This window comes from Natator depressus, chromosome 17 (genome assembly GCF_965152275.1).
Source record: "Natator depressus isolate rNatDep1 chromosome 17, rNatDep2.hap1, whole genome shotgun sequence".
NCBI lineage: Eukaryota > Metazoa > Chordata > Testudines > Cheloniidae > Natator > Natator depressus.
This window is the reverse complement of record NC_134250.1, coordinates 23,122,591-23,138,074: the sequence shown is the minus strand read 5'-3', so window position 1 is coordinate 23,138,074 and position 15,484 is coordinate 23,122,591. Positions and strand designations below refer to the sequence as shown.

The 15,484-nt window shown below is 48.3% G+C and overlaps 1 protein-coding gene across 13 annotated transcripts in view; it reads left to right on the top strand.

Moving 5' to 3' along the window:
- Positions 1–15,484, top strand: part of TSPOAP1 (TSPO associated protein 1) — a 233,154-nt gene that overhangs the window by 91,438 nt on the left and 126,232 nt on the right. For 10 of the 13 annotated variants that reach the window (XM_074974827.1, XM_074974826.1, XM_074974822.1 and 7 more), the window contains 2 exons: positions 5,159–5,179; positions 11,069–11,261. The exons of 1 other annotated variant lie outside the window; for it this stretch is intronic. In XM_074974827.1, the coding sequence (XP_074830928.1) occupies positions 5,159–5,179; positions 11,069–11,261 (214 nt within the window). The remainder of the gene's footprint in view (positions 1–5,158; positions 5,180–11,068; positions 11,262–15,484) is intronic. 2 more of the 13 variants (XM_074974834.1, XM_074974823.1) reach the window with 1 other exon arrangement.

The following is a 15,484-nucleotide window of genomic DNA, read 5'->3' as shown; positions in this document are numbered from 1 at the left end:
AATGATTCCAATGTTTCACTATCGGCCAGAATCACCTTCAATACTGAGTGCTCCCCTTTGGCCTGTCATCTGCCCCAAGGTTCTTCTTGAAAGTCATGTCAGTAGTACCAGCGCAGCTCTGCAGGAAAGGTATCTTAGTATTTTCTTACCTGGACGATTGGCTACTGAAAGGCCAATCCCTGGAACTGACGTCTTCCAAGGCCTCCAAGGCCACAGATCTCTTCTTTGAGTTGGGACTGCAGTTGAACATCCAAAATCCAGTTTGACCCCTGTGCAAAGCTTCGAGTTCATAGGGGCACATCTCTGTTTGGTAACAGCGAGAGCCTGCCTTCCTCCACACAGGTTTGTGGCCATTTCCAACATAGCCAACACAGTTCAGCTCAGCGCCCAAACCACAGTCAGGAGCTATCTTCAATTACTGGGGCACATGGCAGCCACCACCTTCGTCACAGAACATAATGTGCTGCCTTCAAGGGTGGCTCAGAACTCTTTTATTCACCAAACAGACTCCGTTTAAATATGCTTCTTTCCATACCTACCTGTGTAAAACAATCCCTCAGCTGGTGGAAAGACCATCACAATGTGTGCACAGGAGTTCCGTTTGCACATTCTTCCCCAACAGTCGTCATAATGATGGACACTTCTCTGTTATGTTGGGGAATGCATCTAGGCACTCACATGACCCAGGGCAAGTGGATGTCATAAGAGGTGATGCTGCAAATCAACCTCCTGAAACTCAGATTGGTCAGATATGCCTGTCTTCATTTCCTACCACTGCCCACAGCAAACACATAAAGATCATGATGGACAATACATCATGCATGTTTTTCAGCAGTCGCCAAGGAGGGGCAAGATTCCCCTCCTTCTGCGCCAAGTCTGTCAAGCTTTGGAATTGGTGCATATGCAACCAGATTGCCATCACAGCAGCCTGTCTCCCAAGGGTTCAGAATGTGACCGCAGATGCATTCAGCAGGCACATCTTGGAAGACCACGAGTGGGAAACAGACCCCAGTAAATTACACCATGTGTTCTCATCATGAATAGGTCGGAATATGAACAAGAGGCTGCTAGGCAGCTCTCTAACACCACTTTCTACAAGCCATTACCCTCTGATCCCACTGAGGGTTACCAAAAGAAACTACAGCATTTGCTCAAGAAACTCCCTGAAAAAGCACAAGGACAAATCCGCACAGACACACCCCTGGAACCCTGACCTGGGGTATGCTATCTGCTACCCAAGTTCCATAAACCTGGAAATCCTGGACGCCCCATCATCTCAGGCATTGGCACCCTGACAGCAGGATTGTCTGGCTATGTAGACTCCCTCCTCAGGCCCTACGCTACCAGCACTCCCAGCTATCTTCGAGACACCACTGACTTCCTGAGGAAACTACAATCCATCGGTGATCTTCCTAAAAACACCATCCTGGCCACTATGGATGTAGAAGCCCTCTACACCAACATTCCACACAAAGATAGACTACAAGCCGTCAGGAACAAGTATCCCCGATAATGTCACGGCAAACGTGGCACCCATAACTATTTTACATTTGGGGACAATGTATACCTTCAAATCAGCGGCACTGCTATGGGTACCCGCATGGCCCCACAGTATGCCAACACTTTTATGGCTGACTTAGAACAACGCTTCCTCAGCTCTCGTCCCCTAATGCCCCTACTGTACTTGTGCTACATTGATGACATCTTCATCATCTGGACCCATGGAAAAGAAGCCCTTGAGGAATTCCACCATGATTTCAACAATTTCCATCCCACCATCAACCTCAGCCTGGACCAGTCCACACAAGAGATCCACTTCCTGGACACTATGGTGCTAATAAGCGATGTTCACATAAACACCGCCCTATACCGGAAACCTACTGACCGCTATTCCTATCTACATGCCTCCAGCTTTCATCCAGACCACACCACACGATCCATCGTCTACAGCCAAGCTCTGCGATACAACTGCATTTGCTCCAACCCCTCAGACAGAGACAAACACCTATAAGATCTCTATCAAGCATTCTTACAACTACAATACCCACCTGCTGAAGTGAAGAAACAGATTAACAGAGCCAGAAGAGAACCCAGAAGTCACCTACTACAGGACAGGCCCAACAAAGAAAATAACAGAACGCCACTAGCCGTCACCTTCAGCCCCCAACTAAAACGTCTCCAAAGCATCATCAAGGATCTACAACCTATCCTGAAGGACGACCCATCACTCTCACAGATCTTGGGAGACAGGCCAGTCCTTGCTTACAGACAGACCCCCAACCAGAAGCAAATACTCACTAGCAACCACACACCACACAACAGAACCACTAACCCAGGAACCTATCCTTGCAACAAAGCCCGTTGCCAACTGTGTCCACATATCTATTCAGGGGACACCATCATAGGGCCTAATCACATCGGCCACATTATCAGAGGCTCGTTCACCTGCACATCTACCAATGTGATATGTGCCAGCAATGCCCCTCTGCCGTGTACATTGGCCAAACTGGACAGTCTCTACATAAAAGAATAAATGGACACAAATCAGACGTCAAGAATTATAACATTTCAAAAACCAGTTGGAGAACACTTCAATCTCTCTGGTCACTTGATTACAGACCTAAAAGTGGCAATACTTCAACACAAAAACTTCGAAAACAGACTCCAACGAGAGACTGCTGAATTGGAATTAATTTGCAAACTGGATACAGTTAACTTAGGCTTGAATAGAGACTGGGAGTGGATGGGTCATTACACAAAGTAAAACTATTTCCCCATGCATCCGATGAAGTGAGCTGTAGCTCACGAAAGCTTATGCTCAAATAAATTGGTTAGTCTCTAAGGTGCCACAAGTACTCCTTTTTCTTTTTGCGAATACAGACTAACACGGCTGCTACGCTGAAACCTGTTATTTCCCCATGTTTGTCCCCACCCCCCACTGTTCCTCAGATGTTCTTGTCAACTGCCGGAAGTGGCCCACTTTTATTATCACTACAAAAGGTCCCCCACCCCCCTGCCGCTCTCCTGCTGGTTATACCTCACCTTAAGTGATCACTCTGGTTACAGTGTGTGTGGTAACACCCATTGTTTCATGTTCTCTATGTATATAAATCTCCCCACTGCATTTTCCACTGAATGCATCCGATGAAGTGAGCTGTAGCTCATGAAAGCTTATGCTCAAATAAATTTGTTAATCTCTAAGATGCTATAAGTACTCCTTTTCTTTTTGCGAATACAGACTAACACGGCTGCTACTCTGAAATCTGTCAACAGGGCCACCCCTCCGGTAGACTCCTTTGCCACAGAGTTAAACAAGAAATGTACCCACTTCTGCTTGAGGTACAGACTGACTCTCCAGGCCCTGCGGGATACTTTTCACCTTCAGTGGTCATCAACTCTCCTGTGTGCATTCCCACCGACTACCCTAATAGCCAAAACTATGCTCAAAATAAAGAAAGACAAAGCCAGAGTCCTCCTAATAGTTCCGACCTGGCCCAGGCAAACGTGGTTTTCTTATCTGATACAGCTGGCCGTTTTGCTCTCCGATCATTGTCCACATTGCTCCTCATCTGCTGTCCCAGGAAGGCAGGCAGATTCTTCCCCCCAATCTCGTAGTGCTACGTCTCTGTGCATGGTTGGTCGATGGCTAACAGGACTAGAAGCAACCTGCTCAGATGACGTAAAAAGAATACTAACACATAGCAGGAAACAAACTACTCACTGTATGTACTCTGAGAAATGGACCAGGTTGGCCAGATGTTGTGACCTCAGGCATGCTTCACTGATGACCTCATCGCTTCCGGATATACTGGACTACCTTGTAACTCTAAAAATCTCGGGACTATCGATGAGCTGCATAAGTGTCCACCTGGCAGCAATCATAGTTTTCCACCCCCCAAGAGAGGATTATTCGGTCTTTGCCAGCCACAGTGAGATTCCTGAAAGGATTGGAAACTTCTATCCACTAGTCCAACATCCTACTCCAGTATGGGACCTCAATCTGGTCCTTAAATGCCTCACAAGACCACGATTTGAACAGATGGCTACCAGCTCACTGCTCCATTTGTCGATGAAAATGGCATTCCTGATAGCTGTCATGTCAGCTCCCCTTTCACCATATTTTTTAAGGATGAGGTCACACTGAGGCCCCACCCCAAATTCTTATCCAAGGTTTCTTCTGTGTTCCATATCAATCAGCCCATTCACCTGCCTGTCTTCCACCCCAAACCACATCCAGGTAACCAGGAGGCGCTGCTGCACACCCTTGACATCAGGAGAGCCCGTGCCTTCTGTCTGGATACGACAGAGTCCTTCAGAAAGACCCACAGCTGTTCGTCTTGCTAGCAGATAGAGCAGAAGTGTCTGCAGCCTCTAACCAGGAGCTTTCCAAGTGGATATCTGTCTGCATTGACTTTCGTTATGAATCTCACAATATTCAACCACTTTTGAATATACGCACTCATTCTACAAGGTTCATTACCATTTCTGCAGCTTTCCTTAAGAATGTGCCCATTATTGAGACCTGTAAAGCTGCTACTTGGGACTTGCCTCAGTTGGGGTTGTGCTTGGAGGCCAGCCCAGCCACTGCCACTGCGGCCGCTCTGCAATTTCTAGTGTGCTAGTTCAAGCAGAGCTAGTGTGTGTATGTCTGCCCCACTTGGGAGTTATATCTCTCCGCTGCAGTACAGACATACTCTTAGAGCAGTCTGGTAGCTGCTCTAAGTTGTGTCAGGGCTCGTTCAGCTCCAAGAATGAGGACATTGTAACTTGCTCACTGAACCCCTCTGTCTTTCCAGCACTGTGTGGAGCTCTGATGCAGGAGATCAGCTAGTTCAGGGAATTGTCAGCCACAAGTGTGGTTGGGAGAAAAGGGTTTGAGATTCATGATTAAAAGGCACTTCTTGAGGGAGGCCCTGGGCGAGTGTGAGTGTTTCTGAGGTAGCAGCACTCTGATTCATGCTTTCCATCTGTGGAATTTATTTTAGCAGCTGGGGGGAGGGACGTCTCAGAGGAACTCAACACTTATTGTGTACTAACTGAGAGAAGAATGTTCCCTAAACTGAGGATTTTGTTATGCTTTGCAGTGTCTTGATTTTTGGTTAATGAAAATGCTGATATGTGGTTTTAAATCTCTGTTTGCTCTTTTCCTTGCTGACAGAATACCTTGGATTGCATGCAGGTACTGAGATAATTGAGCAGGGCATTTTCCTCCTGCTGCTGCTTAACTCTGACTATTGTGTGGGGTGTATGTTAGACATGATTCCTGTTGTGTTAGTATGGTGTTATCTCTAAAAAGTAGAGCTAAAATAATGAAAAGGCTGCTACTGCTGCTGCTTTACAGAGGAGAGCACTTACCTGTTAAAACCTTTTCTTTCTCAGAAAAAAATCCAACACAATGGGTTGGTTGTTTTTTTCAGTTTTTGTGAGCTTTTCCAGGTTTTCCATTTTTTCAGCTTCTCTGGCTTGGTCCATTGCAGAGTTATGTTGACATAAGGCAGCTTATGTCAACCTAACTATGTCAGTGTCTACACTACAGCCTTGCTCCTGCCGAAGTAAGTGCCCTACTACACCGACATAATAACTCTACCTCCACAAGAGGCCTAGGGCTTATGTCGGTGTAGTTAGGGTGATGCAGTGTCTGTGAAGACACTGCATTCCTTAAATCTGCTGTTGACTGTCTTGTCAAGTTCATGACTCCACTGAAGCTGTGAAGTTGACAAGCCTTCCTGCTCCCCAGATGAACTGCTGTCTGGTCTCCACTCCAAGCTGGTGCTGCCACCCAGGCTCTTGGGTTGGGCTGCCACCCGGTCTCCCTGCTGGGAGCCCTGCTGCCCACCGGCATCTTGGCTCCCTGCTGAGATCCCGGCTTCCCCCTCTCAGCTCCCTGCTCCTCCAATCTGATTCCAGGCACGGCTCTCACTGCCTGAGTGCTGTAACTATGTTGACCTAAGATTTAAGTATAGATCACATCTTAGAGGAGAAGGGGAATTGGTGGGATAACTTATGTTTACAGATAAGGGGTAAGCTAATGGGTGGAATCAGCAGTCATTTTACATGGTAGAGCAGGGAAAAGGCAGAGGTATGAATAGTTAGCAATCTTTGGTTTGTTAGAATCTAAAAACCTCTGTAAGGTGGGCAGGGCATCAGATCACCTGGCTCAGTGTAAAGCTGGCTAGCTCTCATTTGTTAGTCTTAACACTGTTGAATAGCCATGGGGTGGTCTCTTATGCTTACTGTATTAAGTATGAAAACTGTTGATCCAGGGATGTCAGGCAAATAAAGGAATGGACTCAAGCACTGCAAACGGTTTATTCCTCTGAAGTAAAATGCAGACATTGTCAGGAGTTCATAGAATCATGGGTGGGAAGGGACCTCGAGAGGTCATCTAGCCCAGTACCCTGCACTCAAGGCAGGACTAAGTATTATCTAGACCATCCCTGACAGGTGTTTGTCCAACCGGCTCTTAAAAATCCACAATGATGGAGATTCCACAACCTCCCTAGGCAATTTATTCCAGTGCTTAACCACTCTGACAGGAATTTTTTCCTAATGTCCAACCTAAACCGCCCTTGCTGCAATTTAAGCCCATTGCTTCTTGTCCTATCACCAGAGGTTAAGAAGAACAATTTTTCTCCCTCCTCCTTGTAACAACCTTTTATGTACTTGAAAATTGTTATCATGTCCCCCCTCAGTCTTCTCTTCTCCAGACTAAACAAACCCAGTTTTTTCAATCTTCCCTCATAGGTCATGTTTTCTAGACCTTTAATAATTTTTGTTGCTCTTCTCTGGACTTTCTCCAATTTGTCCACATCTTTCCTGAAATGTGGCGCCCAGAACTGGAGACAGTACTCCAGTTGAGGCCTAATCAGTGCAGAGTAGAGCGGAAGAATTACTTCTCATGTCTTGCTTACAACATTCCTGTTAATACATCCCAGAATGATGTTTGCTTTTTTGCAACAGTGTTACACTGTTGACTCATATTTAGCTTGTGATCCACTATGACCCCCAGATCCCTTTCTGCGGTACTCCTTCCTAGGCAGTCATTTCCCATTTTGTATGTGTGCAACTGATTGTTCCTTCCTAAGTGGAGTACTTTGCATTTGTCCTTATTGAATTTCATCCTATTTACTTCAGACCGTTTCTCCCGTTCGTCCAGATCATTTTGAATTTTAATCCTATCCTCCAAAGCAGTTGCAACCCCTCCCAGCTTGGTATCGTCCGCAAACTTTATACATGTATTCTCTATGCTGTTATCTAAATATCTTGATGAAGATATTGAACAGAACCGGACCCAGAACCAATCCCTGTGGGACCCCACTCATTGTGCCCTTCCAGCATGACTGTGAACCAATGGTAACTACTCTCTGGGAACGGTTTTCCAACCAGTTATGCACCCACCTTATAGTAGCTCCATCTAGGTTATATTTCCCTAGTTTGTTTATGAGAAGGTCATGTGAGACAGTATCAAAAGCCTTACTAAAGACAAGATATACCACATCTATTGCTTCCCCCCATCCAGAAGGCTTGTTACCCTGTCAAAGAAAGCTATTAGATTGGTTTGACACTATTTGTTCTTGACAAATGCATGCTGACTGTTACTTATCACCTTATTATCTTCTAGGTGTTTGCAATTGATTTCTTAATTATTTGCTCCATTATCTTTCTGGGTACAGAAGTAAAGCTGACTGGTCTGTAATTCCCCGGGTTGTCCTTATTTTCCTTTTTATAGATGGGCACTAGATTTGCCCTCTTCCAGTCTTCTGGAATGTCTCCCGTCTTCCATGACTTTTCTAAGATAATCGCTAATGGCTCAGCTATCGCCTCAGTCAGCTCCTTGAGTATTCTAGGACGCATTTCATCAGGCCCTGGTGTTTTGATGACATCTAATTTGTCTTAAGTAATTTTTGACTTGTTCTTTCCCTATTTTAGACTCTGATCCTACCTCATTTTCATTGCCATTCACTATGTTAGGTGTCCAATCGCCACCAACCTTCTTGGTGAAAACCGAAATAAAGAAGTCATTAAGGACCTCTGCCATTTCCTGTTGTTATTTCCCCCCCTCATTGAGTAACGAGCCTACCCTGCCCTTGGTCTTCCTCTTGCTTCTAATGTATTTGTAGTATGTTTTCTTGTTGCACTTTATGTCTCTAGCTAGTTTGATCTCGTTTTGTGCCCTGGCCTTTCTAATTTTGTCCCTACATACTTGTGTTATTTGTTTATATTCATCCTTTGTAATTTGATCGAGTTTCCACTTTTTGTAGGACTCTTTTTTGAGTTTTAGATCATTCAAGATCTCCTGGTTAAGCCAGGGTGGTCTCTTGCCATACTTCCTATCTTTCCTACACAGTGGCATAGTTTGCTCTTGTGGCCTTAATAATGTCTCTTTGAAAAATTGCCAGCTGTCTTCAATTGTTTTTCCCCTTAGACTTGCTTCCCATGGGATTTCACTTACCAGCTCCCTGAGTTTGCTAAAGTCTGCCTTCTTGAAATCCATTGCCTTTATTGTGCTGTTCTCCCTCCTACCATTCCTTAGAATCATGAATTCTACCATTTCATGATCACTTTTACCACAGTTGCCTTCCACTTTCAGATTCTCAGCCAGTTCCTCCTTATTTGTCAAAATCAAATCTAGTAGCTTTCTCCATCTTCTGAAATAAAAAATTGTCTCCAATACATTCCAAGAACTGGTTGGATAATCTGTGCCCTGCTGTGTTATTTTCCCAGCAGATGTCTGGGTTGTCAAAGTCCCCCATCGCCACCAAGTCCTGTGCTTTGGATGATTTTGTTAGTTGTTAAGAAACTGAATGGAAAGGTCTTGTGCTCATCTGAAAAAGGACAAGAGATTCAAATATGTCATTTTTAGAGTTGGTCAAAAATCAGAATTTCTTTTCTACAGAAAATTCCAGTAGTTTTCATTCCAAAGTCGGACGAAAGTTCAACATATCAAAAATTTTCATGGAATGGAAAACTTTGAAAAACGTTGACTCAAAATTTTTCATTTTGACATTTCTGATTTAAACTAAATGTTCAGAGAAGAGACTGCAGTGCATCATGCGTAAGGCTATGTTTTAATCACGGGTATTTTTAGTAAAAGTCATGGACAGGTCACTGGCGGTAAACAAAAATTCATGGCCCGTGACCTGTCCATGTTTTTTACTAAAAATACCTGTGACTAAAACTTGGGGTGGTGGGGAGGTTTGCCCGGGGGCCCCGCGGGTGCTGGTGGAGGGCGGCCCGGGTGCTGGAGGGAGAGGGGTGGTGCACGACCCGGGATCCCTGCTGGTGCTGGAGGGGGGGTGAGCCGTGGTGCTAGGCCCAGGACCCCTGCTGTTGCTGGGGAGGGAGGAGTTGGCGGGTCTGGCAGGCTCCCTACCTGGCTCTGCGCCTCCTCCCCACCAGCAGCAGCAGAATTCGGGTGTGGGAGGGGGCAGGGATTGGGGCACGGGATGGGGTGAGGCGGGTTCTGGGCGGCGCTTACCTCTGCACACTGCATCCACCCAGAGCACTGGCTTCGCAGCTCCCATTGGCTGGGAACTGGGTCAATGGGAGCTGAGTGGGGTGGTGCCTGCAGGCAGGGGCAGCGCGCAGAGCTGCCTGGCCATGCCTCTGCCTAGCAGCTGAGTGAGGGGGATGTCGTTGCTTCCGGGGAGCCCCCCGGTAAGCGCTGCCAAAAGCCCTCCTCACTCCGTCCCATGCCCCAGTCCCCTGCCCCCTCCCACACCCAAACTCTGCTGCTGGGGTTGGGGTTTGTGGGGGCCCGAGACTGCCCCAGCAGCTGCCGGTGCGGTGAGCCAGGTGCACCGGCCGCTGCAGAAGTCACGGAAGGTCACGGAAAGTCACGGAATCCGTGACCTCCGTGACAAACTCGCAGCCTTAATCATCCGAGACGTAGTCCCACAGGGGAGCCCAGCCCATAGAGAAGAATAGATGTAAGGCACCCAAACTACAGCTCCTCCAATGAGGCACCACCGCCTCTCGTGCAGACCCAGATTAGTGTTGAACTGACCTGAAAAATTAAAAATTTGGGGGAAATTGGAGATTTTCCTGCAGAAACTACGTTTTCTGTTGAAAAAGTATTTAGACAAGACATTCCCAACAGGCTCTAGTAAGTTTTGTTTGTTTGCTAGGAGTGAGGTTAAAAGCGGGGTTAAAGGACAGGTGGTCCCTGGAAGCTGTGTGGGCTGGGGGCATTGAGGGAGTTGGATGTGGGAGCTGCAGTAGGCTATGTTGGAGATGGGTTATGTGTATTTTTAAACCCCTATTGGGACAAGAGCCCAGCTGCGGGGGCCATGCACACAGGAAGGAGAGGCACTCTGGGGCCGGAAGCCAGGGGTGTGCAGGTGATTCTCAAGTGATCCTTGTAGCCCCCACATCTCCCTCTGGAGAATCATCTCCTCCGCTTTCCTACGTCTGCTGCAGTCCACAGTCCCCTGTGGAAAACAATTCCTGGAGGTGGGTTGTGTGACATCAGTGGGGCGTGTGCAGGTTCTTGGATAGTCCAGGGGCCTTGATGCTCTATTGCTCCCTGGAGTCTCTCTCACTCGTGGATGAACTTGGCCCAGGAGGGGTATGTTAGGGCTTCTGCCCCCAGTGGTTTGGTGGGGAAGCTGCTGGAGGCCTCATGTCCCAGGGAGGCTCCCTAGATCAGTTAAGTCTGGTGGAGTCCCTTTTGGAGATATGACTTAGATGTGAAAAGCCTTCCCATCTCCCCGATCTCAAAGGGCCTTGTTTGACTCGCTTCCAGCCCCTCCTACCTTTTCTCCTGTATGGGAATGAAATGGGGAAATTGCAGGCGCAAAGCAGCTTACCAGTGATGGCTCAGCTTGGGTTTAGAGTGAAACCAATCCTAAACTTGTCTGTTGGGACTGGGATTTTCAAAGGGCCTATGGCCCGGGGGCTGCCACCCCCTACTGATCATCTCTGGGATGTGGGCACCTCCATCCTTTCATCCTCTCTGAAAATCCCAGCTCCATTACATGGAATGACACAGCAAATACCGCTGCTATTCAGAGCCTTGTCCCAGTTCGGGCCTGTGTTTGTACCTCACTTTGCTTTGCTTCCCTGCCAGGCCCAAGTGAGAGATCTGGAGGATCAGTGCCACAGCCACATCGAACAGTTCAGCCTCCTGTCTCAGGAACTCAAACGATTCCAGCTACAGACAGGAAAGAGTGGCCCTCTGACCTCAACATTGGTGACTTCTGAGCTCCCGCTCATGCCCTGCTGTTCCATCCCTCAATCCCAGTGCCATCAATGGGAGAAGGGTAACTGCTGCGAGAAGCTGATGAGTGCTTTGATAGTTAATACATTGTCTGTTGGCTTCCCCGAGTGTAACTAGAATCAGTTAGGATCAATAATGGGAATAATTCTCTCATCTCGTTACTTTCTTTTTAAACCCCACTAGCATATGTCTGAGACTGATTTAGAATTACACATACTTAACACTTCAGTTGGTAGAGGGAAATATTCCACTGACACTTTACACTTACGAAAGGAGTCTTTAATTCCTAGCCCCAAACTACTAAACATTTGCTTGGAATAATTTCCCAAATAATTAGGTCTATGCCCAGCAGTAAACGATGTTAGTTGGGGAGGATGAGAGTACAATAGCTAACAGTGGGATGGTGTCACTCTATAAATGCAAATTTCAGGACAGCCTTAGCTCTGGAGCCACTGCTGATGCCTCCATAAGATTTGTGTTTAAATGCAAGGTAACATGCAAGAGGATTGAGGGAGAGCATCTGGGCCATTTGTAAGGCTTGCAGGTGCAAGCCCTGATCAAATGCCGTCCTCATACATTGAAACAACTTACAAAGGGATGAGGTGGATTATCCATCCCTTGGAGCTTTAAATTGAGCTTGGGTGTCTTTCTCAAGGATACTCTCTAGTTCCGCCAGCAGTTGTGGACTCGCTGGGTGACACTTTCTAGCCGGAGTCATGCGGGAGGTCAAATTAGATTATCATAATGGTCCTTTCTGGCCTTGAAAATCTATGGATTTGTGCACTTTAGGCAATCAGCAAAGCAATTTCCTCAGCTGTGCATCTTGTGGACTCTCTCTGTGAGAGATGAAATTCCCCTTGTACAGAGGATCTTCACAATACTTGTGCACCACTTAAATCCCACTTAAGACGTCACAAATTAGAGCTGGGCAAAAAATCTTCTTTGGTTGCTGGCAATCTGAAAAAACTGAAGACAAGCTTTATTTTGGGTGAAACGAAAAATGAACTTTTTCAAAGTATGTCGTGAATCGAAAAGTCCGAGAACATTTTGAGTCAGGTCTAACAAAATGTTTTGTTTGCTCTGATTTGAAAGCTTTTGTTTCAGTTTCACCATTTCACTGAGAGAGAGGGAGGAGGTGATGGTGCCCCCTGGCAGGTCTTAGCTTGGAATGTTTCAGCATTACTGAAACATTTCAATTTTTCGAGGGCGTGGAAACGGTTTAGCAAATTCTGCACAAAGTTACAGGCAGTTTAGGGTTGACTGAAACAGTTTATTCGCAGAAAAATGCAATTTGCCAAAAATTTGCCCAGCTTTACTTAGAATAGGTCCTTGTGTTTATCCCTGTGCCTAGGGGCAAATTCATCCTAACGCTGCTGAGTTCCATGCAAACCAACAGAAGACAATAACACTGTCCTCTTGTCACTGATCATTTTGCTTGCATTACTGGTGCAAAGGAAACTAGCTTGGCTCCCAGAGCCCAGGGTGAGTTTGTGGGACCGGCAGCTAAAAACTGACTCTTTTTACTTGAAGACCCTGGAAGCAGTTTTCTGGAGTCGCTGAGAAACAATAAACATGGGACTCCCCAACACCATCACAGAGTCAGGGTGAAGTTGGATGGCAAAGACCTCAGAAGTCAAGAAATGCCAACTAGCAAGTTACCAAAAAACCTTAGCTCTGCCCCTGTGGCAGATGTGTTGTTATACAGTTAATAACATGGTCACATACCTTTTCTCATAAGTGTTTCTACAAACTTAGATACTAAATCTGATCAGCATTTTCCAAATTTTGATATTTCAACAAAAAACAAAATAGTTTGCAAACATTTCCACAAAAATCACCCCTTAAAGCTGTTCGAAATTCAGAATTTTAAGGGATTGATTTCGTTGTGCAAATTTTCCCAAACATTTTGCTATTTGTCAACCAGACTTATTAGATATGTTTGTGCAGCATCTTCTATGCTGTACATCAGGGGTGGGCAAACTTTTGGCCCAAGGGCCACATCTGGGTATGGAAATTGTAGGGCGGGCCATGAATGCTCATGAAATTGGGGTTGGGGTGCGATGGGGGGGTGAGGGCTCCGGCAGGGGGTGGGGGCTCTGGGGTGGGGCTGGGGATGAGGAGTTCAGGGTGCAGGAGACGGCTCTGGGTTGGGGCAGAGGGTTGGGGTGCGATAGGGGGCGGTGAGGGCTCTGGCTGGAGGTGTGGGCTCTGGGGTGGGGCTGGGGATGAGGGGTTCGGAGTGCAGGAGGGGGCTCTGCGCTAAGGCAGGGGGTTAGGGTGCAGAGGTGTGTGAGGGCTCTGGCTGGGGGTGTGGGCTCTGGGGTGGGGCTGGGGATGAGGGGTTCGGAGTGCAGGAGGGGGCTCTGCGCTAAGGCAGGGGGTTAGGGTGCAGAGGTGTGTGAGAGCTCTGGCTGGGGGTGTGGGCTCTGGGGTGGGGCCAGACATGAGGAGTTCAGGGTTCAGGAGGGGGCTCTGGGTTGAGGCAGGGGGTTGGGGTGCGATGGGAGAGTGAGGGCTCCGGCTGGAGGTGTGGGCTCTGGGGTGGGGCTGGGGATGAAGGGTTCGGAGTGCAGGAGGGGGCTCTGCGCTGAGGCAGGGAGTTAGGGTGCAGAGGTGTGTGAGGGCTCTGGCTGGGGGTGTGGGCTCTGGGGTGGGACTGGGGATGAGGGGTTTGGGGTGCAGGAGAGTGCTCCAGGCTGGGATCGAGGGGTTTGGAGGGTGGGAGGGATATCAAGGCTGGGGCAGGGGCTTGGGGCACAGGAGGGAATCATGGGTGTAGGCTCTGGGTGGCACTTACCTCAAGCAGCTCCCAGAAGCAGCGGCATGTCCCCCCTCCGGCTACTACACAGAGGCATGGCCATGCAGCTCTGTGCGCTGCCCCATCTGCAGGTGCCGTCCCTGTAGCTCCCATTGGCCGCAGTTCCTGGCCAATGGGAGCTGTGGGGGCAGCACTTGGGGCGGGGGCAGCATGTGGAGCCGGAGGGGGGACATGCTGCTGCTTCTGGGAGCCATGCAGAGCTGTGGCACGCATGCGTGGAGCGGCCCCCAACCCTGCTCCCTGGCTGGAGCGTGGTAGCAGGGCAAGCTCCAGACCCCGCTCTCCGGCTGGAGCTCGAGGGCCGGATTAAAACGGTTGGCAGGCCGTATGTGGTCCGCGGGCCATAGTTTGCCCACCCTTGCTGTACATTGATTTATGTAGGCCAGATAGAGTTCCTAGAGCAGTGATTCTCCCCCTGTTTACCATTGTGGGCCGCATATGCCACTCTCCATGTGTTATGTGGGTCGCATCCACACAATATATATTCTTCGAGTGCTTGCTCATGTCGATTCCAGTTAGGTGTGTGTGTGCCGTGTGCACAGTTGTCGGAAGGTTTTCCCCCAGCAGCACCTGTCATTTTGGCCGTGGAGCCCCCTGGAGTGGCGCCTTCATGGCGGTGAATATAGGTGCCTACTGACCCGCTGCTTCTTCAGTTCCTTCTTACCGCCAGTGATAGTCATTGGAACTGCGGTCGCTTGCCTTAGCAAGTGCTTCCCCTAGTGTTTGTATTTAGTTCTCTGTAAATAGTTATTCCTTAGAGTGAGTTAGTTTAGTTGGTTTGTTAGCTAGGAGTGGAGGTCCTTCCCCCACCAAAATTTGTCTCCTCTTTGGGGTTCGGGGCATGCTTTGATCCCAAGGGTTTAAACCTGCAGAACCTGCCTCAAGCCCATGCCAATGGGCGACCCCCACAACTCGTGTCTTGAGTGTCTGCAGGAGGCGCACCAAACAGAACAGTGCAAGATTTGTAAAGGGTTCTGCCCGAGGACTAACAAAGAACGGGACTTCAGGCTGAAGCAGATCCAGATGGAAGCAGCTCTTTGTTCCCAGCTGGCTCCGTGCCGACAGGATCTGGCACCAAGCACCTCTGTGTGGAGCGCTCTGGCCTCTGTGCAAGAAACGGTGTCAAGGAAGGACTCTGGCCATAGAGATCCTCGGCACCGACATTCCCTGGCACCAAAGCTCACAGAATCTTGCACTCTCTGGTGCCACATAAGCAGCACAAGAAGGTGGACAGAGGGTGCTCGCCCGCACCAAGAGTGGCCGGGTCGGACAGCACCACCGAGGGGCGTCCTGCGCAGGAGCACCTATGGCTGACATCACATGAGCCAGCACCATAGACTTTGATCCTGGGGTCTGTCGGGTCTGGTGCTGTTGGGGGGAGAGATAGCTCAGTGGTTTGAGCGTTGACCTGCTAAACCCAGGGTTGTGAGTTCAATCCTTGAGGGGGC